This window comes from Drosophila biarmipes, chromosome 3R, assembly GCF_025231255.1.
Source record: "Drosophila biarmipes strain raj3 chromosome 3R, RU_DBia_V1.1, whole genome shotgun sequence".
Taxonomy (NCBI): Eukaryota; Metazoa; Arthropoda; class Insecta; order Diptera; family Drosophilidae; genus Drosophila; species Drosophila biarmipes.
The window spans coordinates 30,615,854-30,643,254 of record NC_066616.1 but is presented as its reverse complement, the minus strand read 5'-3'; the positions used below and the strand labels follow the sequence as shown (position 1 = coordinate 30,643,254).

Below are 27,401 nucleotides of genomic sequence, written 5' to 3'. Positions count from 1 at the left end.
CACTGCCCGTGGAGACCTTCAATTATAAACACTCTGAAATTGGCTTAGTGAGCCCTGCACTTTATGGCCAGGACGTGCGAGGGATTGGCCGTCAGCGGAAAAAGTGCACTGGCAGTGGGACGTGGAGCCGACAGGCTTTTGGAGGGAATCGAATGGCTTCAGGGAAACGCAATCAAGTGGGATTCTGGAAGTGATGTGTGATGGATCTGCGAGTTGATTAAGAACACGAATAAATGTCGAAATTGGATGGGATGTGATTTGAACTATGAAATTTAATGGGCAAGCGTCTGAGATCCTTTATTCCATACCGAAAAATATTCAAGGATTTCTCCTAAACATTTCTCTATCTTTTTAAAGAGGTAACCCTTTAAAGATCCAATTGAGGAGAGCCCCTCGAGGCATTCGTGTGTCAATCGCCGCACATCTTCTCGCCGGGGAAACAGGCAATTACGTGATGTGCGTTGCGGAGGAAGTGTCCAAATGGGTCCGCCAGTGAAATGCACACAGAGGCTCTTTTAGGCCGACTTAGAGCCGGTTTTAGCCATTGTCGTTTGCACGCACAATTACGTGGGCGAAAAGCGCATCACGGAAATGGGAGACAGGTCCGCCGGATGGGGAAATTGCAGCGGAGGCAGTCCGGGAAAACTGACAAGCGACTAAATGGACCGACAGCCGGGCAAACAGATAGACGGGCTCGTGGGCACACACTGCGTATGAGCGATGCCGCATTGGCATGGAGAAACCCACTCAGCCGAGGGCTTTGACATCACGTGCTAAGCATTTTGGCGCTGGTCCAACGGAATTGCCTTGCCAAAGGGAAGTCAATGAAGCTACGCAGAGGTATCCCCTGGCAATTCCTTCGCAAAAACACGGAAAAGCAAGCGCAGCGATTTATCTACACACTTGAATGTATACAAAATGCACAGAGCATGCAACAGATTTACCAAAATATAATTTATTTTTTTTGTATTTCAAGACTTCTGATTTAATCATTCCGAAATTGATAAAACTCTAGGACTTCAACCGTAAAAAAAACTTGAAAGTGTAAAGGCAAGTAATGGTCCTCTTTTCCCCATTTCCATTCAACCATTATCTGCTGGCAACCTGTTGTGCAAGCAAACAAAGCAAAAGGTCCTTTCCTTGGATGCCTTTCATAATCCAATATGAAATCCTGAGGCCAAATCAAAGGCCGCCTGTCAGACTGCAGAGCCCCAATGCCTCCATTCATCCGAAGCCGAAAGGAATCCCGACAATAAGCATAAAGCCATCAGACGATTCGATTTGCGACTGCCGTGAAAGGCTTTCATATCCAATCTCCCGCAGATCAATAAAGTCAATCTGTCACCTAAAACTCTGGATGAAGGCTTGCCAGTGAAATTGCTTATGGGTGTACCATGGCAAATATTTATTTAAAATTCATTAAGCTGCTAAAAAAGTTAATGGGTAGTGCTTTGTGCCTGGTCACAAGTAATTTTCTGCTGCTAATTCATATGGTTATCCTCTGTGTGAACCAGATGTAATTCGTAATGGAAAAAAAGAGTGTGGTTAGGAGCGCAAAAACAAAGAAATAATAAAAAGCATAATAACGAGTATGAGAATGCGAAAGGAGCCCCAAGAACAGACGGGTGACATTAGCATACAAGGCATGACAATGGGGGAAAGCCATGATGAGGGGGATGAAAATCCAGGGGGAAGGACGCTCCAAGGGCCAAGGCAGTTGCAAATGCCATGGGTTAGTGCTCTTCGCATTACGTATACGCAGCGTGCAGGGAAAAAATTACGAATAGTCACGTAGCAAAAGTAAATTCAACCCTCCTCCATTTCGAGTGTAAGTCAGTGTGTGTTTTCCCGAATATTCAGTGTGTTCTGCGGTGTGTGCATATGGGCGACTCCTGCCATTTTAATAATTGTTGGGGCAATTCCCGGGTACTCAACTCCCCTCATTTTCTCATGGTCAGCTAAAATGTCGCCTCAGGCGATGGTACAACAAAAAAAAGAAAGAACGCTTCAGTCAAGTGCCTCGACTATCAGATACCCATAAAGTAAAATTTCGCTTATACACATCTGTCGAAAATTTACATTCTCATTCCTTACATATTAATTATACCCTTGCAGAGGGTATAATGATTTTAGTCAGGAGTTTGCAACGCAGTGAAGGAGACTTTTCCTACCCCATAAAGTATATATATTCTTGATCAGCGTCACTAGACGAGGCGATCTAGACATGTCCGTCTGTCCGTCCGTTTCTACCCAAACTAGTCTGTAAGTTTTAAAGCTATTGAGCTGAAACTCTCCCAAAAGTATTCTTTCCGTTGCAGGTAGTATATAAGTCGGAACTAGCCGGATCGGAAAACTATATCTTATAGCTCCCAAAGGAACTATGGGGAAACAATTAAAAATAAATTATATCTTTGGTGTTTTTTACCATGTAACCTCCTACGCTTGGAAATAACATTTTCTAATTGGGTTTGAATTTCGAATTAAATTTTATCAAAATCGGACGACTATATCATATAGCTGCCATAGGAACGATCGGAAAATTAGTCGGAAAACATGAAATTATTATTATATCTTTGGTGTTTTTTTTAAATATAACCTTCATATAGCTATCGTAGGAACGATCGGAAAATTGGTGGGAAAAGAACATGACACAAATTATAGCTTTGTGGCTCTTAGACACTTATCTTATAATATTGGGAATAAACTTTTTTTCTTATAATTGCAAGGGTATACAAACTTCGGCTTGCCGAAGTTCACTTCCTTTTTTGTTTACAATTTAATTTTGATAGTGAAAATTATTTGAATGCTTCGCTTTTCATTGTGTGCATTTCTACATATATTTATATACTCTACATACTCTTACCAGGGGTATAGCTTCTTCCAATTGTAGTGTTTAATCATGAACACGTTTTGTATTTTACAATAGGGTCATAAATTGTAACCCAAACACGGGTTGACCTGAAAAGGGTCCAATATCCTATATATATAGATGCGATAGCATATGTGCACTTGAAAAACCCAAAGAGGGTCATTAAAAAAGATAGGAATCTTATTTTACTTATCTAATGACCCGCGCAGACATACCTGCTTATCTTTGGGTTTTCAAGTGCACATCTGCTATCGCTTATGTGTATAGGATATTGGACCCTTTTCAGGTCAACCCATGTTTGGGTTAATATTTGCACAGTGATATGGGAGTGTGTGCAGCTGAAAAGCGTGATAATAGAATGAAGATAGTGATTGAAATGAACTGCCCGAACAGATGTGGCCATTTTAGATCTTTGAGCATGCCTATAAATAAGGAGAATTCTTTCTTTCTTTTCAGTTTATTATTGAGCATCAAGATGAGAAGAATAATTTTGAGCCTAGCGTTTCTGACTCGTGTAATGAGTTTAGTTACCGACTACAGACTAACGACATGGAATTCTCGGGGATATAAATTACATCAAGTTTTCGATTCATTCGCTAGTAATTCATCGTTGAATATTTTCTTTGTACAAGAAAGTGGAAATTTGGCCGATAAACGTTTAATTTCAATACAACAAAATTTACCAGTAAGTTCAAGGAATATTTTTAAGTATTATACTATATTTTTTTATTATTTTCATTTTTTCTAGTTTTATTTGAATGATGGTAGTAATTCTTATCTATGCGGCGCTTCTGATTTTGTGAAAGTGTACCAATATCAAGATCAAAGGGTTAATTTATATATATATAACTTTTTCCCGCCTCCAAATGGTATGACACGTTTCGTCATTATACTGATCTTTAATTAATTATATTAATAATACATTTATATTTTCTTCTGCAGTTTTATCAACACTTAGTCTGACAATTGTAAGTCGAGTACCAGCCGATAGTATAATTTACTTTGCTTCTCTAACGCGGCGACCTGGACGTGCATGCGAGCGAGAGTTTACAAATCGCCCCGTTGCCGGAATAACTATTGGCAACGATGTTTTTCTCAATATTCATGCTGAACCTACGGGCATCAGAAACGAAGTTCCGGATCAATTGGATGCCATTCGAAACCATATGCGCACACATGCTCCGCTTTCATCTTGGTTGCTAGCTGGCGATTTCAACAGAATGCCGTCATCTCTACAATTACAACCATATAATGAACAATTTGTCGTCCCGCCCCTCAACACCCACGGCAACAAAATTTTGGACTACCTAATTTTAGGATCTAATGACGTGAGAGTTTTTCAACAAATGGTTAGAAACCCCTATAGCGGAATTGTTGATCTCACTTTAACAGGTTCCGATCACAAGGCTGTACATTTTTCTCTTTGAATCTCACACAATGCCACTATTTTGCCAATGTTTCAAATAATTGTAAAACTGAACACGACTAACACGATTTTTGAATAAACTCATGGTAAATTCAAACACTTTTTCAATTCGATCTAATATATACAAATAATACAAAATAATTCCATTTAAAATGTTGAACCGTCAAACAAAATTACATTTTCCTTTTTTTTTACATATACAGAAACTTCGATCGCTGATTGCCTAATATACCCTTTTACTTTACGAGTAAGCGGTATTAAGAGAGACCATAAACTTTGCCCTCGTTGAGATGTATGAATGCCGGAGTGCAGTGAATATTAGAATCCAACAGTTGCATATGCAAATAGCTCACAAAGCCCAGATATTTGCTTTTAATTTCCCTGTCATGCATATTTTGTGCACCATTTAAATGCAACTCGGATTGCAGACGTTTTTGGATGACTCACTTAGTGGGCTTGCTCAGCAATTAAGTCGATACAAATATATTTAAAAGATATAGTCGGAATATGAAATTCATTATTATGTGAAGAAAATAAACAAAAGTTTGTATGGCTTTGCGAAAAAAACTGGGACACTGGAGATGATTATCGGTCTGTTTGTCTGCGCCGCTTTTCCAGTTTTTATGCCCAACTCTGGGCGTAGTAAAAAAACAATTTCGTTACCCTCTGTTGTCTGACCCACTCCACTTGGATACTCAAACAGAGGACGCTGAAAACAAGCCGAAGCCTCGGGGAAATCTCCGGGAAACTAGGAAAATGTCGGTGGGGGATTTGAAAGCTGACTGGCCTCAAAATAGTCTCAACTGCGGGCGGGAATGAGTGTGAATATTGCCCTAAAATATTTCATTAGAGCTTCGTCTGCTTTGTCAGCACATTTTTTGATATAGGCAAAGCAAACTCTATGAATATTTATCGAACTTTTAATAAATGTTTTATTTGCTTGGGTCAGAAATCATACGAGCATTGAAAGGGAGGCAACTTTCTAGTTAGTTTAAATATTTATCTTGAAGGGAACTTAAGTAAATTAATCCCGGCAAATAATAATCAAATCAGTCTTCTATTTTCTCCGACTTAAACTAGTTTACCATTTTATAAAAGATATTTACATTAGTTATTTTTCAACTGACAGGTAAGCGGAAAGCAACTGCATTTAGCCTGGTTCAGGTAAACTCATTTTTGCATTTTCTCTTACCACCTCCAGCGATTGTCGCTGGTTATAAAAAGGAGAGCTCTTTTTTGTGGCGGATTATCTTTATTATCGGATGTGGGTTAGCAAAATGACAGCTTTTGGCTTTCCGCCAAGATAAATTTTGTGACAATGCAGAAAAGGGACTAATAAAACTGCTACACCCTAAACACTTTTATAATAATAATTGTGGCATTCAACAACTTCTTATTTGCACAAGCATGAGTCCACTTTTCGTTCATCTTTAAAACCAATCTTCGGAATAAACAACATATTATTTTGTAAGGGTCACCAGGACAATCACTGAAAATGGCTGGACCGAAGGAAAACTTTTGTTTTTGTCACAACTCAATTACTTAAACTTCGCTTTCTGCAATATAAGTTCAAAAGTTGGGTTTTGTTTGCCAAACGCACTCCACTTGAACTTGAATGATGGCAAATTTAGTTTTGAATAAAATGTGGACAAAAGAGCAGCATCAGACCATTAGTTCAATTGGAAAAGTTTATAACTTCTTTATTGGTAATTGGCAGACAATGTATTTACTGGCTTTGAATGAAGTATTTTATTAGAACGCTCTAGTTGAATGTAAATAATATTTAAAGGCCACATACATGCGAACCTAATAGTTAAACTGGAAACCCCAAGAAGCCCATTTGAACCCGCATATGCGTGAGGAAATTAAAATTTCTCCGGGAATTTGTGAAAATTCAGTCTAAGCACTTAAGCAGGTGTTGAGGTGCCCAGGGGAAAAAACCGACACCAAAAGTTGATGCTAATGTTTAAGCCTGATGTGTGGCTGCTAAGACAAAGTTTGTCCCCTGTCACCTGTGGGATTTTTCAGGGGTTGCGAGGGGCCTGAGTTTCCGGTTTTCTGTGGGCATCGTTTTCATTGTGCAAATATTTAAACATTGTGGAAATCCCCGGCACACACTTTCCCCCAGCTTATCTGAAGGGTGTGGTGCCGAGCGTTGAGTTTTGAGTTTTTAAGGGCTGAGCAGGCTCATCTAATTATGGTAATCGCCCCACGTACACGCAGAGAGCTCAAGGACTTAAGGATTGTGTGTGTTATCATCAGAACAACCGGCCTCGAGGACATTCGCACTCGGAAGGCGCAGTGCGCCAATAATTTTTCTTTATTATTTCAAGAATCGGTGGTGCCCCGAATGGGTTGAATCTGGAGAAACAAAAAAGATATATGTGTCAGCGGGCATTATGCTTTACGGTCCTCTCGTTGCGGCAGACTTGGCCTCGTCCGCAGAAAATGGCAGGCGACAGGGAATAAATGCCGGCTGCAGTCTGGCAGGGATTACTCATCAAACCAAGTGCAGTCGCTCCAACGTGGCGGAAACCGCAGAGAAAGCCACTAGGGACCTGCGTTTAATTTTCTTTATTTTTAATTTCCCCAAAAGGACTTTTCCTCTTCATCCTTACGCAGCCTCCAGTCGCGAAATTATGTTCTTTCTTTATTTAAGCGTGGCTTAAGCCGCATTATGTCAAGCCCTTTTTATACGATTTTAAAGTTACAAACATTTAAAAATTCTTGTAATCAAGAACATTAAGTTTTACCAAATATATTTCGTATGTTATATTTATTGGAAGGAGAACCAACAGCTGTCACTCAACCCTAACTCCACTTTATTAGCACCGAACATCATAAATAATTCAAGACAGAAGTCATCGCATTGAAAATTAATGCCATATTATCCCCAGATGTCGTTTCTAATTTTTAAGTCAAAGAATAAGCACATAACTTCCGATTTAAGAAATTTACATTGTCGGCACTTTTTTAAATATTTCAGTATTCCGCAGTCTTTTCAGTTTCATGAAAAAACGCTTCGAAATAATGAACCTAGAAAACCGAAAGAGTAAACATTCTGTGTACGAAACGGGAGTGAATGGGCCATAACAAACAAGAGCCTCTCAAACCACACAAAAAATGAACATAAACAAAAAAACAATTAAAATCGGAATCGCATTGTTTTCGCTGATTTAGCTATATGATTCACCCAATATACACAAAGAAAAACTGAAAATGAAAACAGCATAATTGTGTTGTGTTCGAAGAGTAAACCATAAAATTTCTGAACAAGTCTTAATATTAAAAAATCCATTAAATCCCAATATACACAAAGAAAAACTGAAAATGAAAACAGCATAATTGTGTTGTGTTCGAAGAGTAAACCATAAAATTTCTGAACAAGTTTTAATATTAAAAAATCCATTAAATATTTATCTCAATTTGTTTTTCGGTTTTAAACAGTCTTTCCAAAAATATATGAATGTATTTGGCTGGTCTAAAAGAGCTAGCACATACTCTCGGCCAACTAAAACTCTGCCGTGAAAAGTTTAAGTTCCAAACGGAAGCCAATATGGTCAGGGGCAAAAAAAGCTACCTACATATAAAATGCACCAGGAGACATAAACAAACAAACAACAAAAACGAGAGCAGCAACAATTTGCCAACTTTTGTAATTGGCTAGGAACGAAAGAGACAGCTGCCGAGGCGCAGAAAGAGACGGCAGCACTGTGGGGAGGGCCAGCCAGACAAGTTAAAATGAAAAATTCTAGCAGTTTGTGTTCTTATTTTGGATGCACCAAAAAAATAAGAAGAAAATGCAGCTGCCAGCAGGCAGCAATCAGGAAAAGGCGACGAGGACAACACAGGCAACTCAAAATGTCCTGCCACATTTTCGCACACAGGGGAAAATTCGAGCTTTTGCGGCTTAAAATGCAGATTGTTGGCTTGACCACGTACGAGTTTTGTGTTTTATTTTGTGCAAGCTGGCCCCCAAAACCCACTCATTATTCATCTCCGGTTGAGTAAAATTAATGAGACTGGCGAACCACTTTACCACTTCACACTGTAGCAAAGTATGCAGGAAAGCACTACTTCTTTGTTTGCGTTCAAGTAGCCGGATTAAATGGACTCGTTGGAAACCCAAGTGGGCCAAATAAACGGCAGAGGGTGGCTACTATAAATAAGTGTGACAGAAAAAATGAAAACCTATATGGGTATCGTTATTATAATATAGCTTTATATTTTATATTCAGATTATTTTTACAATATTTTTAAACTTTAAAGCGGCTTAAATTTATTTGCGATGCAAGACCTATTAAATTAGGCCTCATTAGTCGAAGCAAATTAGATTTATACTAAATCTTTTGCGGAGACCCCTCTGCGAAATTTTCCACCCTCCGACAATCCTGATTTATTGAGTAATTGATAACAGATAATGGGTGTAGCAGTGCCATCTTGAGGTTGCCCCTAGCAGTCTGTGTTTATAAATAAATAAATAACGATGAAAGTCCTTTAGTTTCATTGCCATCCTTATAAAAGCCTTTACAGCTGAAGTGTTTTATTCTTTCTTACTGAAGGCAAAACTGTTTATTTTAACTATTCCTAAGTAAAATCGGTAGGCTTAGGCCTTAAAATTGGAACAATTATATTGCCAAGATGGATCATTAAATTTTCCTTTGCAATTGTTCTTGTTCTACTCGCCACAATGTAAACAGCAAAATTTAAAAATAGAAGAGCGAAAACAAAGCAAACAATGAACAAATTCCAGGCCAAACAATGCACGAAAAATAAAAATGTAAACAGTGCACTCAATTAAGTTCGAGCATGTAGTCCATAGAATTGAATATTTCGCCGCTGTACTTCTCAGAAGTGGCTAAGATTCTATTCAAATCGCAATGAGGCACCGGGTGTGTATACATTTGAAAGGTTTTGCGATTGGTCAACAAGTGAATCGGAACTTTATGCTTCCATCCTGTAGATAAACAGTGCAGGGTGTGAAATATAAATTTTTACATTTAATTTAAGATTGCAATTTTTAATATCAAAGATCTCGATTCAGAATTTTTAGCTGATATACATTTCTATTATGATTTTAGAATTATTTAAAAACCATCCGTCATAACGTCGAATGTCAATGAAATTTGTCCTTGAACTCGAAATTTATATGCCAAAATATTCTTAAAAAATCGGATTTCCCGTAAAAAGTATTTCAGGCACATCACCATTCTACGGGTTAAGTTTGTTTTCATTTTCACGGCGCCCCTTCTGCGCAGACTCCGCGATTGCCCGACTTACTCGGCAGCGCAGTCGACGTATCCGTGCGATAAAAATTTCAGTTCTCATGCGGCTTTCATCCGAACCGCAACGTATCAAATCGGAACGGAATACCGCTAAACAAAGATATATAAATCTACGTAACGCTCTTAAAAGCGACACGTGTTCGTAAAAATAACATATAATTGAGTGGTATGAAGGCCTGAACAAAAATAAATATAGTACCAAGGAATCTACTTTTTTGTATATTTCTTTGGCATATTTTTATTACTACAGATTGAATACATGCTTTTAAAAACTGTAACATTTAATCTTCTATGTTTTTGCGGACACTTATAAAATATTACTATCCACAATTACGCTTGTGCTAATATAATCCATTTTCATGGCATAAATAATTTCTAAAAAATCCATATAAAAACGAAACCCATTTTAATGAGATACTCGAAAAGAAATAAGTCAAGTTCCTTCAATTATAATCAACAGTTTTTTTCGTGCACTTCCGTTTCCGTTTTAAAGGCGGAGACTTGTATTCATCTGAAATAAGCCAGCTGGTGCGAATAAAACTTGAAGCATGCCCATCAATTATTTGATTTAATCACCATAAACGAAAGATTGAAGTGAGTATCTATGCGCATCCGGCTAAGATGATTGGGAAACTGATGAAGCTTTGTGCGAAAAATATCTCAGATTGCACAGGGAGTGTGTAATTGAATAAATAGATTTCTGACTTGAAACGTGCCAGGAATTATTTAATTAGGCTAAGCCTAGCTAGGTTTCGAGGAAAATATATTTTGTGGGGGAAGTAATTACATGAGGCTTCCCAGGAAATTTTTCTGGTTTTCATTGAGGATTTTCTGGTTATTGCTTGTAATTTCGTTTTCAAACTTTTGCCCAAATCAATTAGCCCAAGTTCGAAGGCTTAGCTCGGAATTTATTCATTCTATATGAGCGCCTTTCTTCTGCCCCGCTGGCATATTTAATTAGCTGACAATTCATCACCGAATTTCACCCAGGTTTGTTTACCTTTGACAGTGCAATTCGTGTCGAAAATAAGGCAAAGTGCATGAGCGCACACGGGGAAAAGAAATAATGCGGTAATAAACAATAAAAATAAAACAATAAAAGGAACCGAAAGACTCAACAAAATTGCGTGGAAAAGCAGGCAACATTATCGTGCCAGTGAAAAGGGCTGGGTGGAAAAGGTAGTCGCATAAATGGCGAAATAACGAGGGCAAAGGCGACAATAAGCGGGGGTTGGGATGAAAGCACACAAAAAATTTATACACTCAAGGAAACTTTAAGAAATATATAAAATTCAAAATAAAGCATTAAATAATATAGACAAGCATACATCTTTTGGGCAATAACTTTCCTTGAATAAAAAGGTTTTATTACAACTTTTTATTTGGGCTTAGGAATTACATTAAAACCTTTTTTATTTACCATTATTAGCAGCTGTTAGAATATTATATAAAGTATATTTTTTATTTTATTTTTAAATTTTTCTTTTTGTTTCTGAAAAGAAAATTCAACATCATATTTGTAACCAGGAAAGCGTTTTTGCCCATTTTAGTATTAGCAACCCTTGGAAATCCTCGCACTTTTGCAGTTTAGCAACAGGGCAAGCTTTTTTCTCTGTGTAGGAGACCTGAAGGGGCACCAAAGCCTCGCAAATGTCGTGCGTTAGTGCTGCAGCAGGGCCATTTAGTTGGGACCGGCGTCACATTACGTATACGCAATGTGCACGAAAATTACCAGCAGTCACGTAGCAAAGCGAATTCCAACTCCACGCTTTTCCCACACACACACGACTGAGGGCACGTGTGCTTGTGGGCGTGCGAGTGTAGGAGTGTGCGTGGGGCTTATCAACCATCATAATAATTGTTCGGGGCAATTTTCCTGCCAAGTCTGACCAAGGTCCCTTCGCGTCCATTCGGTCTCCCGACATTCGACAGGAATAATTACACACACATTTGGCCGTCATAAAAACCAAATTTGTTGAAATGTTCAACTGGAATGACAGCACAAAACATTTACAACATTTTGTGTATTTTGTACTTTGCCCCCTGCCAAAACACGCTTGCTCTTTGGCTGTCGGCTTTCATTTCACTTTTTGGAACAGAAAAGTTCGGCTTTTTATTTAGATTTCAATTTGCATAGCGTACTGCACGTCGCACGAGGGGAAACATTGATTTTGGAAAGCAATTAAATCAAATGAAGTTTTTTCGGCAGCCAGACATCAGGCGGTGACAGAAATTCATTAGTGGAGCGCTGACATCAACAATTAATCAAATCAATGAAATCAATAAAATCAAGTAAAGGGAAACTTTCTCAAAATAAATCATTAGCTAAAAGATTAAATTGGTTTTAATTTAATCGGATTGAGCTTAAAAGGTGCACCTGAAATATTCCATAAAATAGATTTTGTAAATGAAACAAAAAGAAGAAAAATAATGACTGGATGTGATTGTAGAATCCCCCCTTTTTGTCTCCTCAATCTAGGGACTACGCAAAATGCGTGACTTTGGGAAGTGCCAGCAATTGAATTCCCATTTTTCAGATTGGTTTCGTACTTCAGGAAACTGACATCATTGATTCTTGTCAGTCTGGAAAACAAAAACTTGACTGAATTGCCATTTGTCCTCTAAATCACTTTCCAAAGAACGAAAATACTGCAAAGCTTTCCAAAAAAATTATACATATAAAATAGGTTCCAAAGTTCAAGATCTGTAAAACAGCATTTCGGTTGTTTTGAAGTCGAGTCAACTTAATCAAATCGAAAGCTGTCACTTTGCATTCAAGTTTGCTCTTCATTTTCATGTGAAAACCCATGCTTCAAAAGGCCGGCGGCCAAGGAGCAAAACTTGTTTGCATATTCGTGGGGAAAAACTCATGCATATAATTTTGTTTTGTTATATTTCATTCCGAAACTCAATTCAAGTTTTCATCTTGGCCGAAATAAAATTTGAATTTCATAAAGCTAAAAAAAAAACCAACAGTCAGGGGAGTTTGGGGTCTGCTCTCTTCTTTCTTGCACTTCTCCCTAGCTCTTTCTCTCTGTGCAGAGAAAGTAAATAGGAATTTCGTGCTTGGCTAGGAAAATTTATGGCTATTGGTTTCACACAAAACATACACGGGACGCTGAAGTCGGCGGCTTATGCTGGTTCGTCCTTGGGCGCACGCGACGTATGCGCAACAAACGTGTTTTTTCCTTTGATGAAAGTGTGCTTATACAAATTTAATTCGTGGAAAAAAGGGAATTAGCGAGTCTTAATCTTTACTGCCACGACGTTAATGACTTTTGTTGGAAATATGTCAGGATTTGTAATTAGAAATTTGGAAATGTGCCAGAGAGTGAAGCAGAATTCTCGTTTATATATTATTTTCTTTCCTCACCAGGATGTTTTAAATATTTAAGGGTTCCAAACCATCACATTTTTGTATTCACCAGAAAGCTTGCACAACCCAAGCAAAAGTGGGCCAACCATATTAACTTTAACACTCGGACTCTGTTATTTTCACCACAATTACCTGTTCTGGTGGCCCCACAAGCTGTTGCAACAATCACGAACTGCAATAAAAGTCCCCTGACTGCCTCACAATGTTGCTATTTCTATATATGGTATAGTACCCGAGGTACGCCTTATTGCCTGTTAAAGGGACAATTTCTGGTCAGCAGGAGAGCAATTCGAGTCACAAAGCACATGTATTTAATGGTATGCTGCTGGTAATACCATAGAAACCTTTGACAACTAGCTTTAAGCAACAATTTTTTTAGTTAAAATATCTAAAATAAAAACCATAGAATTTTAGATATGCAAAACACGCTTTTACTTCAACGCAGCTTCGAGTGAAAAACAAACAAAATAAGAGCAATCCCTTAGACCGCCAAATGTGGTGGTCAGTTCATCCCACTTATATACATATTTTTGGCATTTTATGTCTGTAAATCTCATACTGTGAGTGAGAGCTATTACTCAAAAAACAAGCACGCACTTGAGTTGGAATCCTTGTTTTCTCGTTAGACACATTCGGCACGTGATATGAGCAGACATCAGGAATCGGAATGGCAGGATACCATCTGGCGCATTGCCATTATTAATGATGCAATTGGCACGACCTTTAAATCGAGAAAAAATGTGGGAATTTATGAATTTAAAGAAGCTCGAGATTTTCGCCTTTAAACAACAAACCAAAAAACATTTCATTCATTTACTATAACTTGTTAGCTTAATTTCAAGATTTTTAGTGACCTAACTATGCTTTTTTTTCCTTTCTCTGATTTCCTTCAAGCATCCCCACTTTATTTTTGCTAGTTTTGTCAGCTTTGCTTATGTCTTTCGACACAGAATTTGCCATTGTTTTTCCCAGCTTTGTTTTCTTCACCTTTGACAATAGTCTGCGAAGCAGCTTTGTACGTTTCTATCTCGTAGTCATGCGACTTTTCTTAGAGACTTCCAATTTAACAAAGTAAAGTGGTCTCGATTAAGCCAGATCCTTTATGAATATTGTAATGCAAATAAAAAAGGCACAAAAAAGGCTTACTAGATTTATTCTCTGTGTGACAAAATCTGTTGGGAGCACGGAGTTCGTGGGAATTCAGTGAGTGACCTGCAGCCGATAAAGCCCTCATCTGCAAATCCTCGATTTCGCCGGCTTTTGGCCCCCAAGGCAAACATCACGTATACGCCCCGTTATTTTCCCGCTGCTCTTTTTCGCTTTCCCGCTTTCCCCGCCCACCCCTCCTGCCGATTCGCCATTTTCCGCGTAATTGTGCGTGCCAGCGACAACAAAGAGGCCAAAAGCAGACAGCAGGACCAACTGCCCTCCAGGACCTCGTTCCCTCACTCCTTTTCGACTGTCTAGCATTCGGAACCAGGCAGAGAAATTGGCCACTGCGTGGTGGGGAGGACCTTTAGCAGGACACTGGTAATTGAATATTGAGAATGTGGTATAAGCTCTTCGATTACAAGCTGGGGCTTCTCGCCGGCGACCCAGTTTCTATGTAATGCTATCGATTTTCACCCAATCAATGTCCACAAGTGCGACCCAATCGACAATTTCAGACCCTTTTATTCCCCGCTCGATCCTTTCAGTGTTTGTTTGACTGCCAATGATAGCTTCTTAGGAGGAGTAATCACGTTTGTATTTCATTCAATCAATCGTTGGCTTTTAGAGCTTTAAAACATGACATAAACTTTAAAGTTGAAATAATTTAGTACAATTTCAGAAAAATGTAAACCCATTTTTATTACCTTATGCTTTAGTAATATTTTTTAAGATATATGTGTAATACAAATTTAATATTTTCGACATCTGAGAATTTTTTAAATTTATTTCACCTTTTTAAAATATTTCCATGATTTTAAATTTACTTTCAGAGATAGTCTGATTTGTTTTATGACATTTTCTTCCCTATTTTCGTTGAAAATCTGATGTACATCAATTTAACTTGGTGACAAGCTAATTTCCACTCCCCCAAGAATCTGAACATTTGCAAAGACAAGAAAAAATTGTGTCCTAAGTTGCGAACATTAATGTCGCTCCGAACCAGGTTGTCCGTCATTCAAATAAAGTATTTGACATTCATTTTCTTCCTCACGGCTCACAACGAGCTCATTTGCGTGTGGGCAGTGGAAGTAGCTCATTAGAGATGAAAAATTGTTGACAAATGAAGAGTTTACAGGAAAATCAAGTGCCAGGGCAGGAGCGTTCTGCAAATAAGTAGCAAGCCTCGTCCACTGCCGAGCATTATGCAAATGAACTGGCAGGTAAACAGCAGCGAATGCCTTCGTTTTGCTCGACCCAGTGGCTTAAGCAGCTTTAAGTAGTTACCCAAAATGCCATTAGACAACAAGAACGTTGGCCAATTTTCCCGGAAAAACAGGAAAATGAAATATGGCAAAGGCCTTCTAGTTTGGTTCCCCTAAACTAAAGGTCAAGAAAAGCTTGCAGGAGAGAGGGCCAACAGGAAGTTGACTTACAAATTTGCACTATAGATTACTTCCGTTTGGAGAGGATATGATTTGTGTTCCAGTTAAAACGGGTTTTTCGCTTAATCGTTCGCTTTCTTGTTAAATTTTGCATGAAGAATTTAATTTACTGAGAAATTTCAGGGATAACAAATATTTATGGGATAAAAACAGACAAATAGCTTTTTCTTGTACCAAGTGCACAGTCCGAGCTTTAATTAATTTAAGCCTGAATAATTATGCAAAGTGCTGTTTTTATTGGCTGCTTGTTTAATTTATTCCGCTCACTTTTTGTTCTAGCCTCCATTGTATTTTCTGCTGTCCGATTCTGTTTAGTGTTTACAGATTTTCTCTTTTGTTTTATTTTTCCTGCAGCTTGCTTGTTTATTCCACCTAGTTTTCTAGAAATTTAGTTAAGCTTTGTGTTTTGAATATGCAAATAAAATTTATTATTTGGTTTCATTTAGCAAAGAATTATTTATTGTATTGTAGTCAACATAATCCATGTTCCATGATTTAAGCCAATGAATGGGCTCTGTAAACACGCAGCAGATTTTACCTGTTTGGTTCATATTTCAGGTTCCTCTGGGCCAAAACAAGCCCAATTTCCTACCTGTCTCAAATCTGCAGTTTGCAGTTTGAGCTTCTCTTGCTAACTTTTCCGAGAATCAAAACAAAAAAGTCTAACGCTTTGCGATGGGCACGAACTTCTGCCACAAGTTGCCTTTCGCAGGACTATCCTTCCAAAGGCCGAAAGGTGCAGAATCAGCAGGTCAGGTCGACTTCCGGGCAAAGCGAGATGGCCACTTCGCATCGATTAAAGCCACATTTTTATGGAAACGCTTAACAACAATGCCAAACATCCGATGGCTTTTGTGCACTCCGCATAACGAAAATTAAATATCCGTGTGGTGGCTTTTATTAACTAAAGTATGCGTCTCGCCTCTGATGGGTTTTGCATAATGCACGGACACAAAAGAGGAAAAAAAGTATCCAGCTTTTTGTTCGACTCGCTTTTTATGTATGAGCAGAATATTAAAATTATATGCAAACAGCTTTGTGTATGCAAATTATATGGAATTTATTAATTTAACACATTTTTGATGATGCGGCTGAAATACTTTGTTGTTTGCATTAAATCGCTCGTAATGTGGTTAATTTCTGCCTGACAATCAATACTTGCTTCAGTTGTAGTACTGGCATGGGTCTTTAAACAGGGGTGTGTTTATAGGGCTGACAGAGGCCCATACCATCGACACTCAGAAAACAAATTTGGAGTCGTAACGCCTAAGTATCGAAAGTCAAAACATCAATCGCCTGCACTATACTTACTTTTTATCTTAGCCGCAGAGCTGACAACGCCATCGGATGTTTTATTTATTTCAAACCTTTCGCTCAGCCGCAGGCCTCAAGTTTCCGCCACCGACAACTTCCGGTTTTCCTTTTGCGTTTCCGTTGATTTTTTTATGCCTCGACCCGGTTTTTATTGCGTGCCGTCAATCCCGTCAATAAACTCCAGCTCATACCTTTTGTTTGTGGTGACTTCGATTTTATTTCGATTTTGCACAGGCACTGCCTTTCACTTCCATCGGGAAAAGGACGTTGACTTGGCCGGGTTCATTACTCCAAGTTCCGCTGCTGTTGATTTTCAATTATTTTTATTGACTTAAGTTATAATGTATGGCGGGGCAGCCATTTTTCTTGATTACTTGCTTGAGGGAGCTCTATATGTACTTATTTTTTATATTTTCCCCCTCCTAAGCTGGGCGCATTTGTGTAGTTTTTCCACTTGTTCGACTGAACCCACTTTGGCTTGTTTTCGGCAAGACCGCTTATTGAAAAACTTTGCCCCATCATCGCTGGAACAAGTTCTTAAGTCAAAACTTCTTCTTAAATGGCAACAACTTTTTGCATTTTCAGCGGCGTTTCGTAATTGCATGCTGTTTTCACCTTGTCTTTCTTGAGAAAAGGAAAAATGCTGTTAATTATTTGTAGGGAGCATGTCTTAATTATTTTTGCATTTTCGCACGAAGTCAAATTGAATTGTGTTTTTTCTTGCTTCCAAGTCATTATGACTTTATTCAGCACCAAGGCTCTCCAGTTGCTTACCCTTTTGAGTCTGATAGCCAAAGGTTTGAATAACGAATGTTAATTAATGGTATACTTTCATGATGGGAATTTTTCAATATTTGTAATTGGGTATTATTTTTAGAAAAGGAAATATAAGTAATCAAATCAAATAATAAGACTATCCGATTCAGACTCCATAAGTTCAAAAGGCAACTCCAAAGCGAAGTATTTCCCCTTTGATGAAGAGAACTCCCAACTATTCACAGTTTCTGTTGCATACTTTGCGGCATTCTTTAAAGTTTTCTTTTTTGAAAAAAGTAGAGAAAAGTATAAGGAATTTGTTGTGCCGCTTGGCCTGGTTCAAATTAAAATAAATATGCATTCAAATAAAATGGAAAAAGACCTGAGAACAACAAAAATAAAAAACTTTGCGGCTTAGTTTGTGGTTTTGCCGTTTCTTCTTCTCCTCAAACTCGTTGCCACAAAATGTTTGCAGTTGTTAGTTGCACTGAATGCACTTTGTCTGATGAGAAAGCCTGTTACACGATAGTTACGTTTCCCCTTCAAGGCACATTAGCTTGTATCCCTTCTTAAATTCATGAATTAAACATGGGCAATTGCAGAACTTACTAGGCATCATCGCACGAAAGTGCAACTTTACCCAAATAAAAATAAATGCATTTGGTCAGTAAGCAAAGGTTTAAGAGTGGCAGTAGTAATTTGCAATCATTTTCAATGAAAATAGCTTGGGTAAATTGCTTGTCAGAAAAGACAATTTGAGATATACCTGGAATTGCCATGTTGGCCACAAAATCTCGGCCAAATTGGCTTTGTCCATTTATTGTGGCTACTGAATGCCTTAAATGCAATATAAGTGTACCTTTGTCATAAATTGCTAACTTCATCTTCAACTGAAATTCCCTTATTTGTCATTTATATCTTTTTTAAAAGGCTTTAAATTGGTGTCCGGTATTTACAGAAAGTTAAGCAATTTTATGGAAATTTTACAAGTGATAAGTGATATTCTGAGGAATAAAATTGCAATTGTTGTTAATTATAGTTTTTATAAATTAAAAGAACCTCGAAAGCTTTGCGGTTTAAGACCCAAAATATACTAGTATAATAGCCATTTACTTTAAACCAAAAGCCACAAGAATGGGCAGCCCACAAGCCAATTTAAGTGCCCCGTTGACTAGAAAGTTTAAATTTACCCATTTGCAGAATTGTTTTCTCCGGTTAAGGGCGCATTAATTAACCGAACTTAGCGCGATGGTATGTGGGCATATCCCATTGGGAATATCTAAAAAACCCAGAGGTGTCTGCACAAAATGAATTGCCTGGCTGGCTGGCACGAATTACTTTCTGTTTTTCGCTCTAAAAGTTTTCGCTTTCGTCGGGCTCCGTGAGACAGCTCACTCAGCTATTCAATATGTCATTCAGTCATGCCAGCACAAACACACGCCCAACTTTAAATTGAGTTCCTCGAGCACAAGTTTTCATGAAAAACCGAAGAGCAGAAGATACAAATAGGGAAGTTTTCCCTTTGCACAATGTGTTGATTGCTATTTTGTTATTCATGGAATTGCTTAAAAATTTAGATTGCCTGGCAACTTATAAACTCAGATTCCGCTTTTTGTTTCGACTTTAAGGGGATTATGGGTGGTCAATTGAAAAGCTGAATTGCATTGTAATTTTGAGTTTGAAAATTCCTAAATAAAGCTTCCTGAAACCAGGCAAACCACCCTTGATATCCAACAATTAACTGCGAAAAGGTCATCCAAGCTAGCTTCCCAGTAGCCTCAACCAACTGGATGGGATTTGCACCTGTTGACTGCTCCCTTTGACCACTGGAGCGTGTGAGCATCGGCATCATCGAGAGCCAACAAAAAAGTGTCAGATAACAGAGGATAGGAGGAGCATCCGTGTGGCTGCTCAATCAATTGCGGTCGAAAGTCATTGAACACTGCACAGACACACACCTTTCACCACAGGACTATATATTCCTCAAATCGATGTCAACGACTTTGAAGGTGGCACACATTTTGTATGACAACAGCATCACATTCACAATTTTCCCAGGAAAAACAGAAGAGGAGAGGTGTGCACAATATTGGCACAGAGCTCAGCTGTTTTGCATGGAATTCCAAAAGCTGGCAATCTAAGAAGGCCTCTTCAATATGCAGTCGGTGGCCTTTTCACCCTTTCTCAAGCTTTTCTCCATTGGCCATTGGCCTCAAGACAGAGGCTTGAACATCTTAAAACGAGGCCAAGTCTCGCTTAAATGGTATAAAAAGTATAGTGGTCTTTTAGGATGATTTAAAGTATTTTGTTGCATACTTTGGGACACCCGAATTAAATTAAATTAAATTTTTATTCTAATTAATTGAAAAAAAATTCTATTTAAAAAATGAATTTAGTTAAATTTGAAATTGTTTTATGGAAAAGTATGCGGTAGTATTTTAGGATGATTTATAATATTTTGTTGCATAATTTTTGACACCCTTTTGCTCTTTTTTAAAATAAAGCTGATTTCAAAAGCAAATTTAAATTGTAATTAAATTCTTAGATTGATTTTGATTCAAAATCTTTCATTGACAAACATCAAACCCTGGCTATTAAAAGCGTTGCCCAAATAAAATCATTTCGATAGAGTTGATTGCTGACATCCCCTAGGCAATTGATTCGCTCCGCATTTGCGGTTCCACATTCCGACTTCCTGCCGTGCATTTCATATATGTGGTGCTCATGCTCACGTGTAACAGGATTACACGATTTAATGCCCCGAAACTGGCGCAGCAAAAAATATTTAAATTGGCCGGGGCTGCCCGGAATGCCATTGATTGAAAAGCTTAAAAGCAGAGAAATGCTTAAACACGGCAATAAGCCCCACTACAAATGTCTCAGCATCGGGAAATGCCCACACTCTCTGTCACGCATGTGGGACCCATATCATGGTAAGCCCTCTTTGACCCGGACATAAATCGACCTTCATTCCGGTGACCAATTTCCCATCGCTTTGCGTGCTCTCAGGACATTTTGGCCGCTTTGTTAAAAGGTTCTTTCAAAAATAGGGAGAGAGTGTGGCCCATAAATAGTGAAGGTCGTTAGGAGTTAATTGGCCTTGAAGGCACGTTCCCTGGAACTATGAGTTACAAGCTGCATAAAACTTAAACGCTGCCATCATCTTGGTCAGCGCTCACAAATATTTGCCCCTCTTAATTGATTCAATTTGCATGTTGAGTGGTTTTTGGCCAGGGCTATTATAAAGCCAGAAATGCCGGGGAGTAAACAAGTCAACAAATGTTGATGAGATTTTCTGGGAAGCAACATACAAATTATGATGCGATGAGTTTCACCCGAAAATTCAGCACTGAGCTTAGTACGAAATATTTTATTTTATTTTATAGTTGATTAGGTTTTTATTTTTTTTATCTAGGTGAAAGCATATCCCTATAGTTATGGTTACGAGTGCACAATTTCAGCTAACTGCAGTTGCGAATTGTAAATGCGATTCGCAGTTTTCCATTCCCGCGAAAATTGCTCTAGCGCTGCTGTTATGCAAATTCAACGCAAATGAGACTGTGTGTGTGTAGTCTCACATGCGTGAAATTAATTTCTCCCACGAGAGAACCAGGTGCAAGCAAATTTAAGGTAAGCCACCTTTTAGCTCGGTGTGTGTGTGTGGGTCAGGGGGCGCCCTAAAGTATGCAACAGCAATACAAAGACTATTCCGCGGAAATGAAAATTTCAGACTGACATTGCAGCGGAAGTGGAAAGGGGAATTTGCGGGGAAATTTAAGTCATGGGAATTTTGAATAGTAGGGGTATTCTTTCTAGGAATCCTTGCAGCTGTATTTTTAATATAAAATGTACCATTTAAATGCCAAAAAAACCTAATAAAACCATATTGAAAGATGGATTGCTGCCCCCAAAAAAGGGCATGACTTGGCTTCCCCCATTTAATGACATGACATTATCTGCAAAATATTAAATCACCGAAAGCCGAAAAAATCTGCATAAATTCAGCACCCTCATCAGGTTCAGTGGGCGGCCCTACATCGATTGATTATGGCCTAATCGCAAATGGCTAGCTCTTACTCACAGCCGAAATCATAATAAATCACTTCGAGTTGAGACAAAAAACGGACCATAAGTGGAGGGTGTTTTTCAGCCCCCTGCTGAAATTCACCCCTAGGTGTTCGTCGCTCAATCAAAGCTGACCCAGAGAGCCTAATGAGCTGCCCATTCCAGGTCCAGCACTCGCCTTGGGTTGCCATTTACAGGCAGATTATGAAATTAATGGCCTACAATTGAGCGGGCTACTTTGTCAAGGGAGAAGATTTCGGGGATAACTTTGCCTTCATTTTTCATTTTTAATGCCCGCCACGGGCCAAGTTGGGTCCATGAATACGCGATTAGCTTGCACAAACTTTATTAAAAAATTCCCCGACAATTCGCCGCTTTTTCGGGGAGAGCAATGCGCCGGCCAGGACTAATTTAATGTCCTGCCTGGCGGAATGGCCACGTTGAAGGCTTTTAATTGCTCGGGCATAGCTCTTCATTGGCCGCCCCTGGCAGTGTCATAAAAGTTTTGTGGCAGCAGCTGGCACCGGAAGTTGACGGGCTGTCCGCCCGGCTGCCTTCGTGGCTGATTCGATTGTGGCCCAGTCGAAGCGACGAAATTAAGTAAGTACGGCCAAAGAGGAGAGGCCACAAAGGCTGCTCCTGGTACTGATTCTGTTGCCACCTCCTCCCACAGCCGATGGTCGTTAAACGGGCACAATGGCCACTTCGACTCCTGGCTGGAAGTGAGCGACTCTGCTCTATCTGCACGGAAAACAATAAAAGAAAGAGGAATACCCAGTTATTTTTTATGATGTACCCGTCATTACAATGAGCTACAGACGATAATTCGCTGTTATATCAGATTATGCTAAAATAATGGCAGCAACAACAGCTACATATATTTAATAATAATCATCACTACATTATAGTTAAATCGATCTTTCATATTTCAAAGCACTGTCCTCCATCAGAAATTTTGGAGTTGTAAGATTATCTAGTTGTAAAGTACAGGTCATAAGAATTTCATCTGTATTATTTCGAAGCTTGACTTCCTATTTAGAGCTCAGTAATATTTGTTATTATGGTTATTATTAGAGAAACTAAAAAGTCAAATTGCTGGCCATCTTCTCCCAGTGTAGCCGTATTTATGGGGCGCCGAGCGGCAGAATAGTGATGCATATTGAAAGCTGGCAAACACAATGAACAAAAGGTAAACTTCATTTGGCCAAGACAAGAAGAGGGGGAAAAGTAGGAGCAGGGGGGCTGGGGAGCAGCATCCGTTTCCGTCAACACTGGCACACAATGCCGTTTCCGGCCAACTTGGCTTCCAGCCAGAGCAAAATTGGTCGGTGGATGGCGAATGGGCTGGGAAAATGTGTTTGGCAGCTCGTTCGACTGCTTAGTGGCTAATTTGCAAATAGATGAAAATGCGGCGCACAATTATAGCTCTGGCAGCAGAGCTCTCGATGTGTCGATTGGAGCCCATGGGATTTAATTATAAATTTCTTCACCTCCATCTTGCTTACCTTACCCGGCCCCATTGTGCTTTTCTTGCCGTTTAATCAGGAAACCTAATTACATTAGCCGGGGCACTCGAGTTCGACAGGCTGGACCGCAAATCACACAGGCATCCAGTGCAGAAACACTCGGAATGGCATAATTAATGCCCAGCACTTGCGGCCAACTGGAATGTTGCACATACGCCCCGTGGGCCACACGGAAAGTGCGGTGGCCGAGCCATAATTTGCAATAAATATTGATCCACAGACACATGACCTCTGCCCCCCAGAGCTGCCGGCTGACAGATGGCTATATCTATTTGGCCTGGCCAGCATGCAATCATAATATTTATCTGTCACGCTGACAGATTCGCCTGAATTGATTGCCAGCCAGCGGAAGAGAAAAATGTAGAAGTACCCGAGTGGGGTGGCTGCCGGGGGTCCTTCCCACTTTGTATGCTTTAAAGTCACGCCCCCAAATCGCTTTAAGCCACACGCTCTTCGCAAGCCCCATAAATTGTGCTTCCCGAGCTTAGCTACAGTTTCAGCCCGTAAGTCGGAATCATTTGTCATAATTCGAGGGATAGCGAGACAAAGCAAAAAGCCAAGAAAACACAGGCCCCCAAAGTTGACCCAACAACACCTTGGGCCATCGAAGTGGCCATTAAAAGTGGCAGCAGCAAACAGGCAGCCAAAAAAAACAAAGTGGGGATCCGAAAATACATTCTGGGACCAGCACTCGACACGAAAATCGACTGAAAAGCAATTATTTACACTTCGGCAATAAAAATATGGAACAGAAAACAAAAGTGGCAGAGACAGGGGGCGGCATTGTGTCAAAAATGCGTTGTGCAATTTATTACCTTTAATTTTTCTTGCCTGTCCGTCTTTCGCCCGCGAAGGAAATTGCATTTCTGCGGATTGTGGATAATAATTTTTATGACCATTGCCTGCGTTTCAACTTTTTATGACTTCTCGAGCGCTGATCCAGAGATTTCAGCGGAAAATCGAAAAAGTTTTTAAGAGCCTTCAATTCGCTTGTTAATTTTAATCCCTTTGGATGTCTCGCCTCTCCTCTTGCAGAGCCAGTAGTCGTCGGTAGTGAAATGAATCCCCAGGAATGTCCGCAGCTGGTCAACCTGTGAGTCCTGCGAGTCCCGTGTGAGTCCTGAGAGCTCCGAAGATGGCGGTGTCCAGTTCAATTATGGAAACCGTCGCCATTTTGGCCCTGCTGCTTGGCCTTTTCATTCGAAGTGGTAAGTGATATGCGAGGGAGTGGATGAAAGGTTAATTAGTTTTGGGCTTAATCAACATATTAAAGAACAAAGGGAATTTAATGATATATCATTTTAAAATCCTATATTATTACCCATTTTAGGCTACTGCATAGACTGTTTCAAGTGCGTCTCCTACAACGGAGCCAACAAAGCCTGCGACGATCCGTTCCACAACAACTACTCGACGGCCATCTTGGAGTCGCCCTGCATGGGCGGGCGGAAGGGGCGTGACGGCCTGTTTCCGGCCACCGCCTGCATCAAGATCGCCGGCTACTACGGTGAGTGAATGCCCTCTGGCCCTATGATGGACTCTCATTTGCATTTCCCATTTGAAGATGACACGGGGGAGACGATAACGGTGAGAGGCTGCGCCCTGGACAGCGGCACCCTGACCACCGACACCGAGATCATAAGAATGTCGCACTGCGGAAAGTTCTACTACGATGACAAGTAAGGGTTTCGGGGGATTACATTATATAAAATAAAAATTCTAAGAAGTCATTTCTTTTATGATAAAAATCTTGAAAATAATCAATCATAAAAATTTTAAATACCTTATGATCTTAAAAAAGATAGGATAAATTATTATGATCTTAAAATATGATTTTAAAGGGGAAAAGAAATTGTTAAGATGATCTTCACTTACTTATAATTACAAGAAATCACTTAAAATTCGTTTAAAATATAGTCTAATGATTTATAAGATATTTTTCTCTGTGGATACCCATAGCTCGACATCACCTAATCCATTTTCCTGTGACACCTTGGCAGGTACGTGCACGGCTGTCTGCAGAGCTGCAGCGACGCGGATGCCTGCAACTCCGCCAGGAGGCAGGGAGCGAGTCCCGCGGACCTGGAGGCCCTGCTGAGGCACCTGCTCAGCCTGGTGGTGTTCCTGCTGGCTGCCACCAGGTAGCAGCATCCGTGCCTGTAACTGAGGCATCCGGAGCAGGAGAAGCACCGGGAGGCGGAAGCATCGCGGGAAACGAAGTGAGGCAGCCGGAGGACGGGCTGCGCGTGGCAATGCTTTTCTTTTCCTTCGAATTCGAATCTCTCTGTGTCTAGGATCGCACCCAAATGTAAACGCACTCGAGCAGCTGCAGAACACACACCACACTCTTACACCCAACAACATTATGGAATTCATCAAGCAATTATGTGATTTATAAGCGAATACTTAACAACTAGCAAACAATAATTGATGAACTCGAACGAAACTATTTAGATGCTAAGCATTCGAGTGGCGCAAATCAAAGGAAACACTGCAACCCAAATTCAACTCTAATTGCAATTATTTTTAGCTCCTAAGAAGGCAAACTAAACTAAGTTTCTACGGAACAATATGATTAGCGGAGGCAGGAATAATTTACGATTTATATACGATGTGTTTTACCCCGGCGTAAATAAGTATTTTTCACCTCTAGATGAGCATTGTACATATACGAACAGAAATTAACTATTTGTTAAACGAGTGCTGAATTTTAGGCAAATTAAAAGTAATTATTGTAAATTAATTAGTGGGTAGAACGAGCTACGAAGACTGCGAGCTGGGAGGATAGGGTTACACATGATTTGATTTTCAGTTAACATCAGCATTATTTTTTGTTTTTAGTCACTATCAACTAAGAAATAGATTTCTTAGAAAAGGGCTAGACTATTTCTGAAGTGTTTGCGGTCTACTGGTAGCTGTTTTCCCGAGAAACATTATTCATTTCAAACATCCAGCCAGCTCGACCCTGTCCAGGCCTTAAATCAAGCCATAAACCTCGGTCATAAATGACACAATTCGTTGCTATATGGACTTCTGTACGTAGACACCAATTTCGGGCATTTACCGCCAGTCTAGTGGGGTTGATTCACCGGAAGATTGGTTATCACGCCGGATAAGAAGTGGGACTCTAGATATTGGGACCGCCTTCGATTAGAGCTGGTTAGTACATTCTAGCAGCTCAATCGAAATGGACGGTAAGAACGGGCACAAACCGCTTTCCCAATGGATCCTCCGCTAACGACGCCTTGCAGGTCACAACTGGCTTCACTTCAGCCACGGAGCAATCCCCCAGGAAGCCGTGGTGGCTGGCCACGACTCCGACGGCGACACCATCTTCATCGGCCGCGCCTTCTACTGCAACGACATGCTGCCGGCCAAGATCATCCCCAACAAGGGCAAGGCCTACGTGGCCTACGCCAACCAGGAGGTGGAGCTGGAGAACTACGAGGTGCTGAGCGGCTCCAACTACGAGTGGCTGCCGGCCGACAACGGAGAGGTGCCGCCCGGCGCCGTGAAGGTGGGCCAGAATGTGGATGGCGAGACCCTGTACGCCGGCAGGGGCTACCATGCCGGCAGCCTGACCGTGGGCAAGGTGCACCCCTCGCACGGCTGCCTGTACATCCCCTACGACTCCGAGGAGGTCAAGATCTTCGCCTACGAGGTGCTGTCCCGTCGCATGGAGGCCAGATAGGTGCTCCACTTTCCGCTCCACTTATTGCCTGTTAATCACAAATAAATTCCACACCTTTTGTAGACGCCCGTGGCCTGTAATCTGTTTCTAGCTGGCCATAAAACTTCCTTATCTCACGGGTTATTTTTAATCATTACTGCTGTCGATGGCCTGAAAAATAAGTTCTCTAGTAGTTATAATATTTTTAAAATTATTAGGTTTCTAGGGCCGTTCTTAGCCTTGCCTCTGAAGCTCGCAGTTTTCGCCCTTCGCCCTCCTATGCAGGAAAAGTTCTGAGTTAACAAAACCCAATATTATCAAGGTTAAGCCACTCATTAACAACTAAGTTGAAAAGTCTCTAAGTTACGCTAGCCTAAAACTAAATTTCATACGGATACGAGACCAATAGGACCAAACTAAGTGAAACAAACACTATATGCAATTGCGAACTACTTGAAGTTGCATTGATTTTCAGTTGGAATTGTTCGTTTTTCCTATAGTTGGTACTTAATTTTTCGGA

General features: G+C 40.0%; 3 protein-coding genes across 4 annotated transcripts; all 3 read left to right on the top strand.

The window, feature by feature from the left end:
* Window positions 1-3,350: 3,350 nt before the first annotated feature.
* On the top strand, window positions 3,351-4,392 carry LOC108025143 (cytolethal distending toxin subunit B homolog). Its single transcript, XM_017095415.3, has 3 exons — window positions 3,351-3,554; window positions 3,618-3,738; window positions 3,812-4,392. Exons 1-3 carry the CDS (start codon window positions 3,387-3,389, stop codon window positions 4,294-4,296), a joined length of 774 nt encoding a protein of 257 aa, XP_016950904.2. The 5' UTR covers window positions 3,351-3,386; the 3' UTR covers window positions 4,297-4,392.
* A 5,227-nt stretch (window positions 4,393-9,619) lies between these two features.
* On the top strand, window positions 9,620-25,950 carry LOC108025356 (uncharacterized). Of its 2 annotated transcripts, XM_017095816.3 has the most exons (6): window positions 9,623-9,746; window positions 10,074-10,174; window positions 24,247-24,419; window positions 24,542-24,718; window positions 24,776-24,890; window positions 25,212-25,950. In XM_017095816.3, exons 3-6 carry the CDS (start codon window positions 24,347-24,349, stop codon window positions 25,354-25,356), a joined length of 510 nt encoding a protein of 169 aa, XP_016951305.1. In that variant the 5' UTR covers window positions 9,623-9,746; window positions 10,074-10,174; window positions 24,247-24,346; the 3' UTR covers window positions 25,357-25,950. The 2 variants fall into 2 exon arrangements, with proteins under 2 accessions (XP_043950515.1, XP_016951305.1); XM_044094580.2 differs by lacking the exon at window positions 10,074-10,174 and having other exon boundaries at window positions 9,620-9,746.
* On the top strand, window positions 25,417-26,970 carry LOC108025355 (uncharacterized). Its single transcript, XM_017095814.3, has 2 exons — window positions 25,417-26,405; window positions 26,463-26,970. The coding sequence occupies exons 1-2, from the start codon at window positions 26,399-26,401 to the stop codon at window positions 26,900-26,902; spliced, it is 447 nt and encodes a 148-aa protein (XP_016951303.1). The 5' UTR covers window positions 25,417-26,398; the 3' UTR covers window positions 26,903-26,970.
* Window positions 26,971-27,401: the final 431 nt, after the last annotated feature.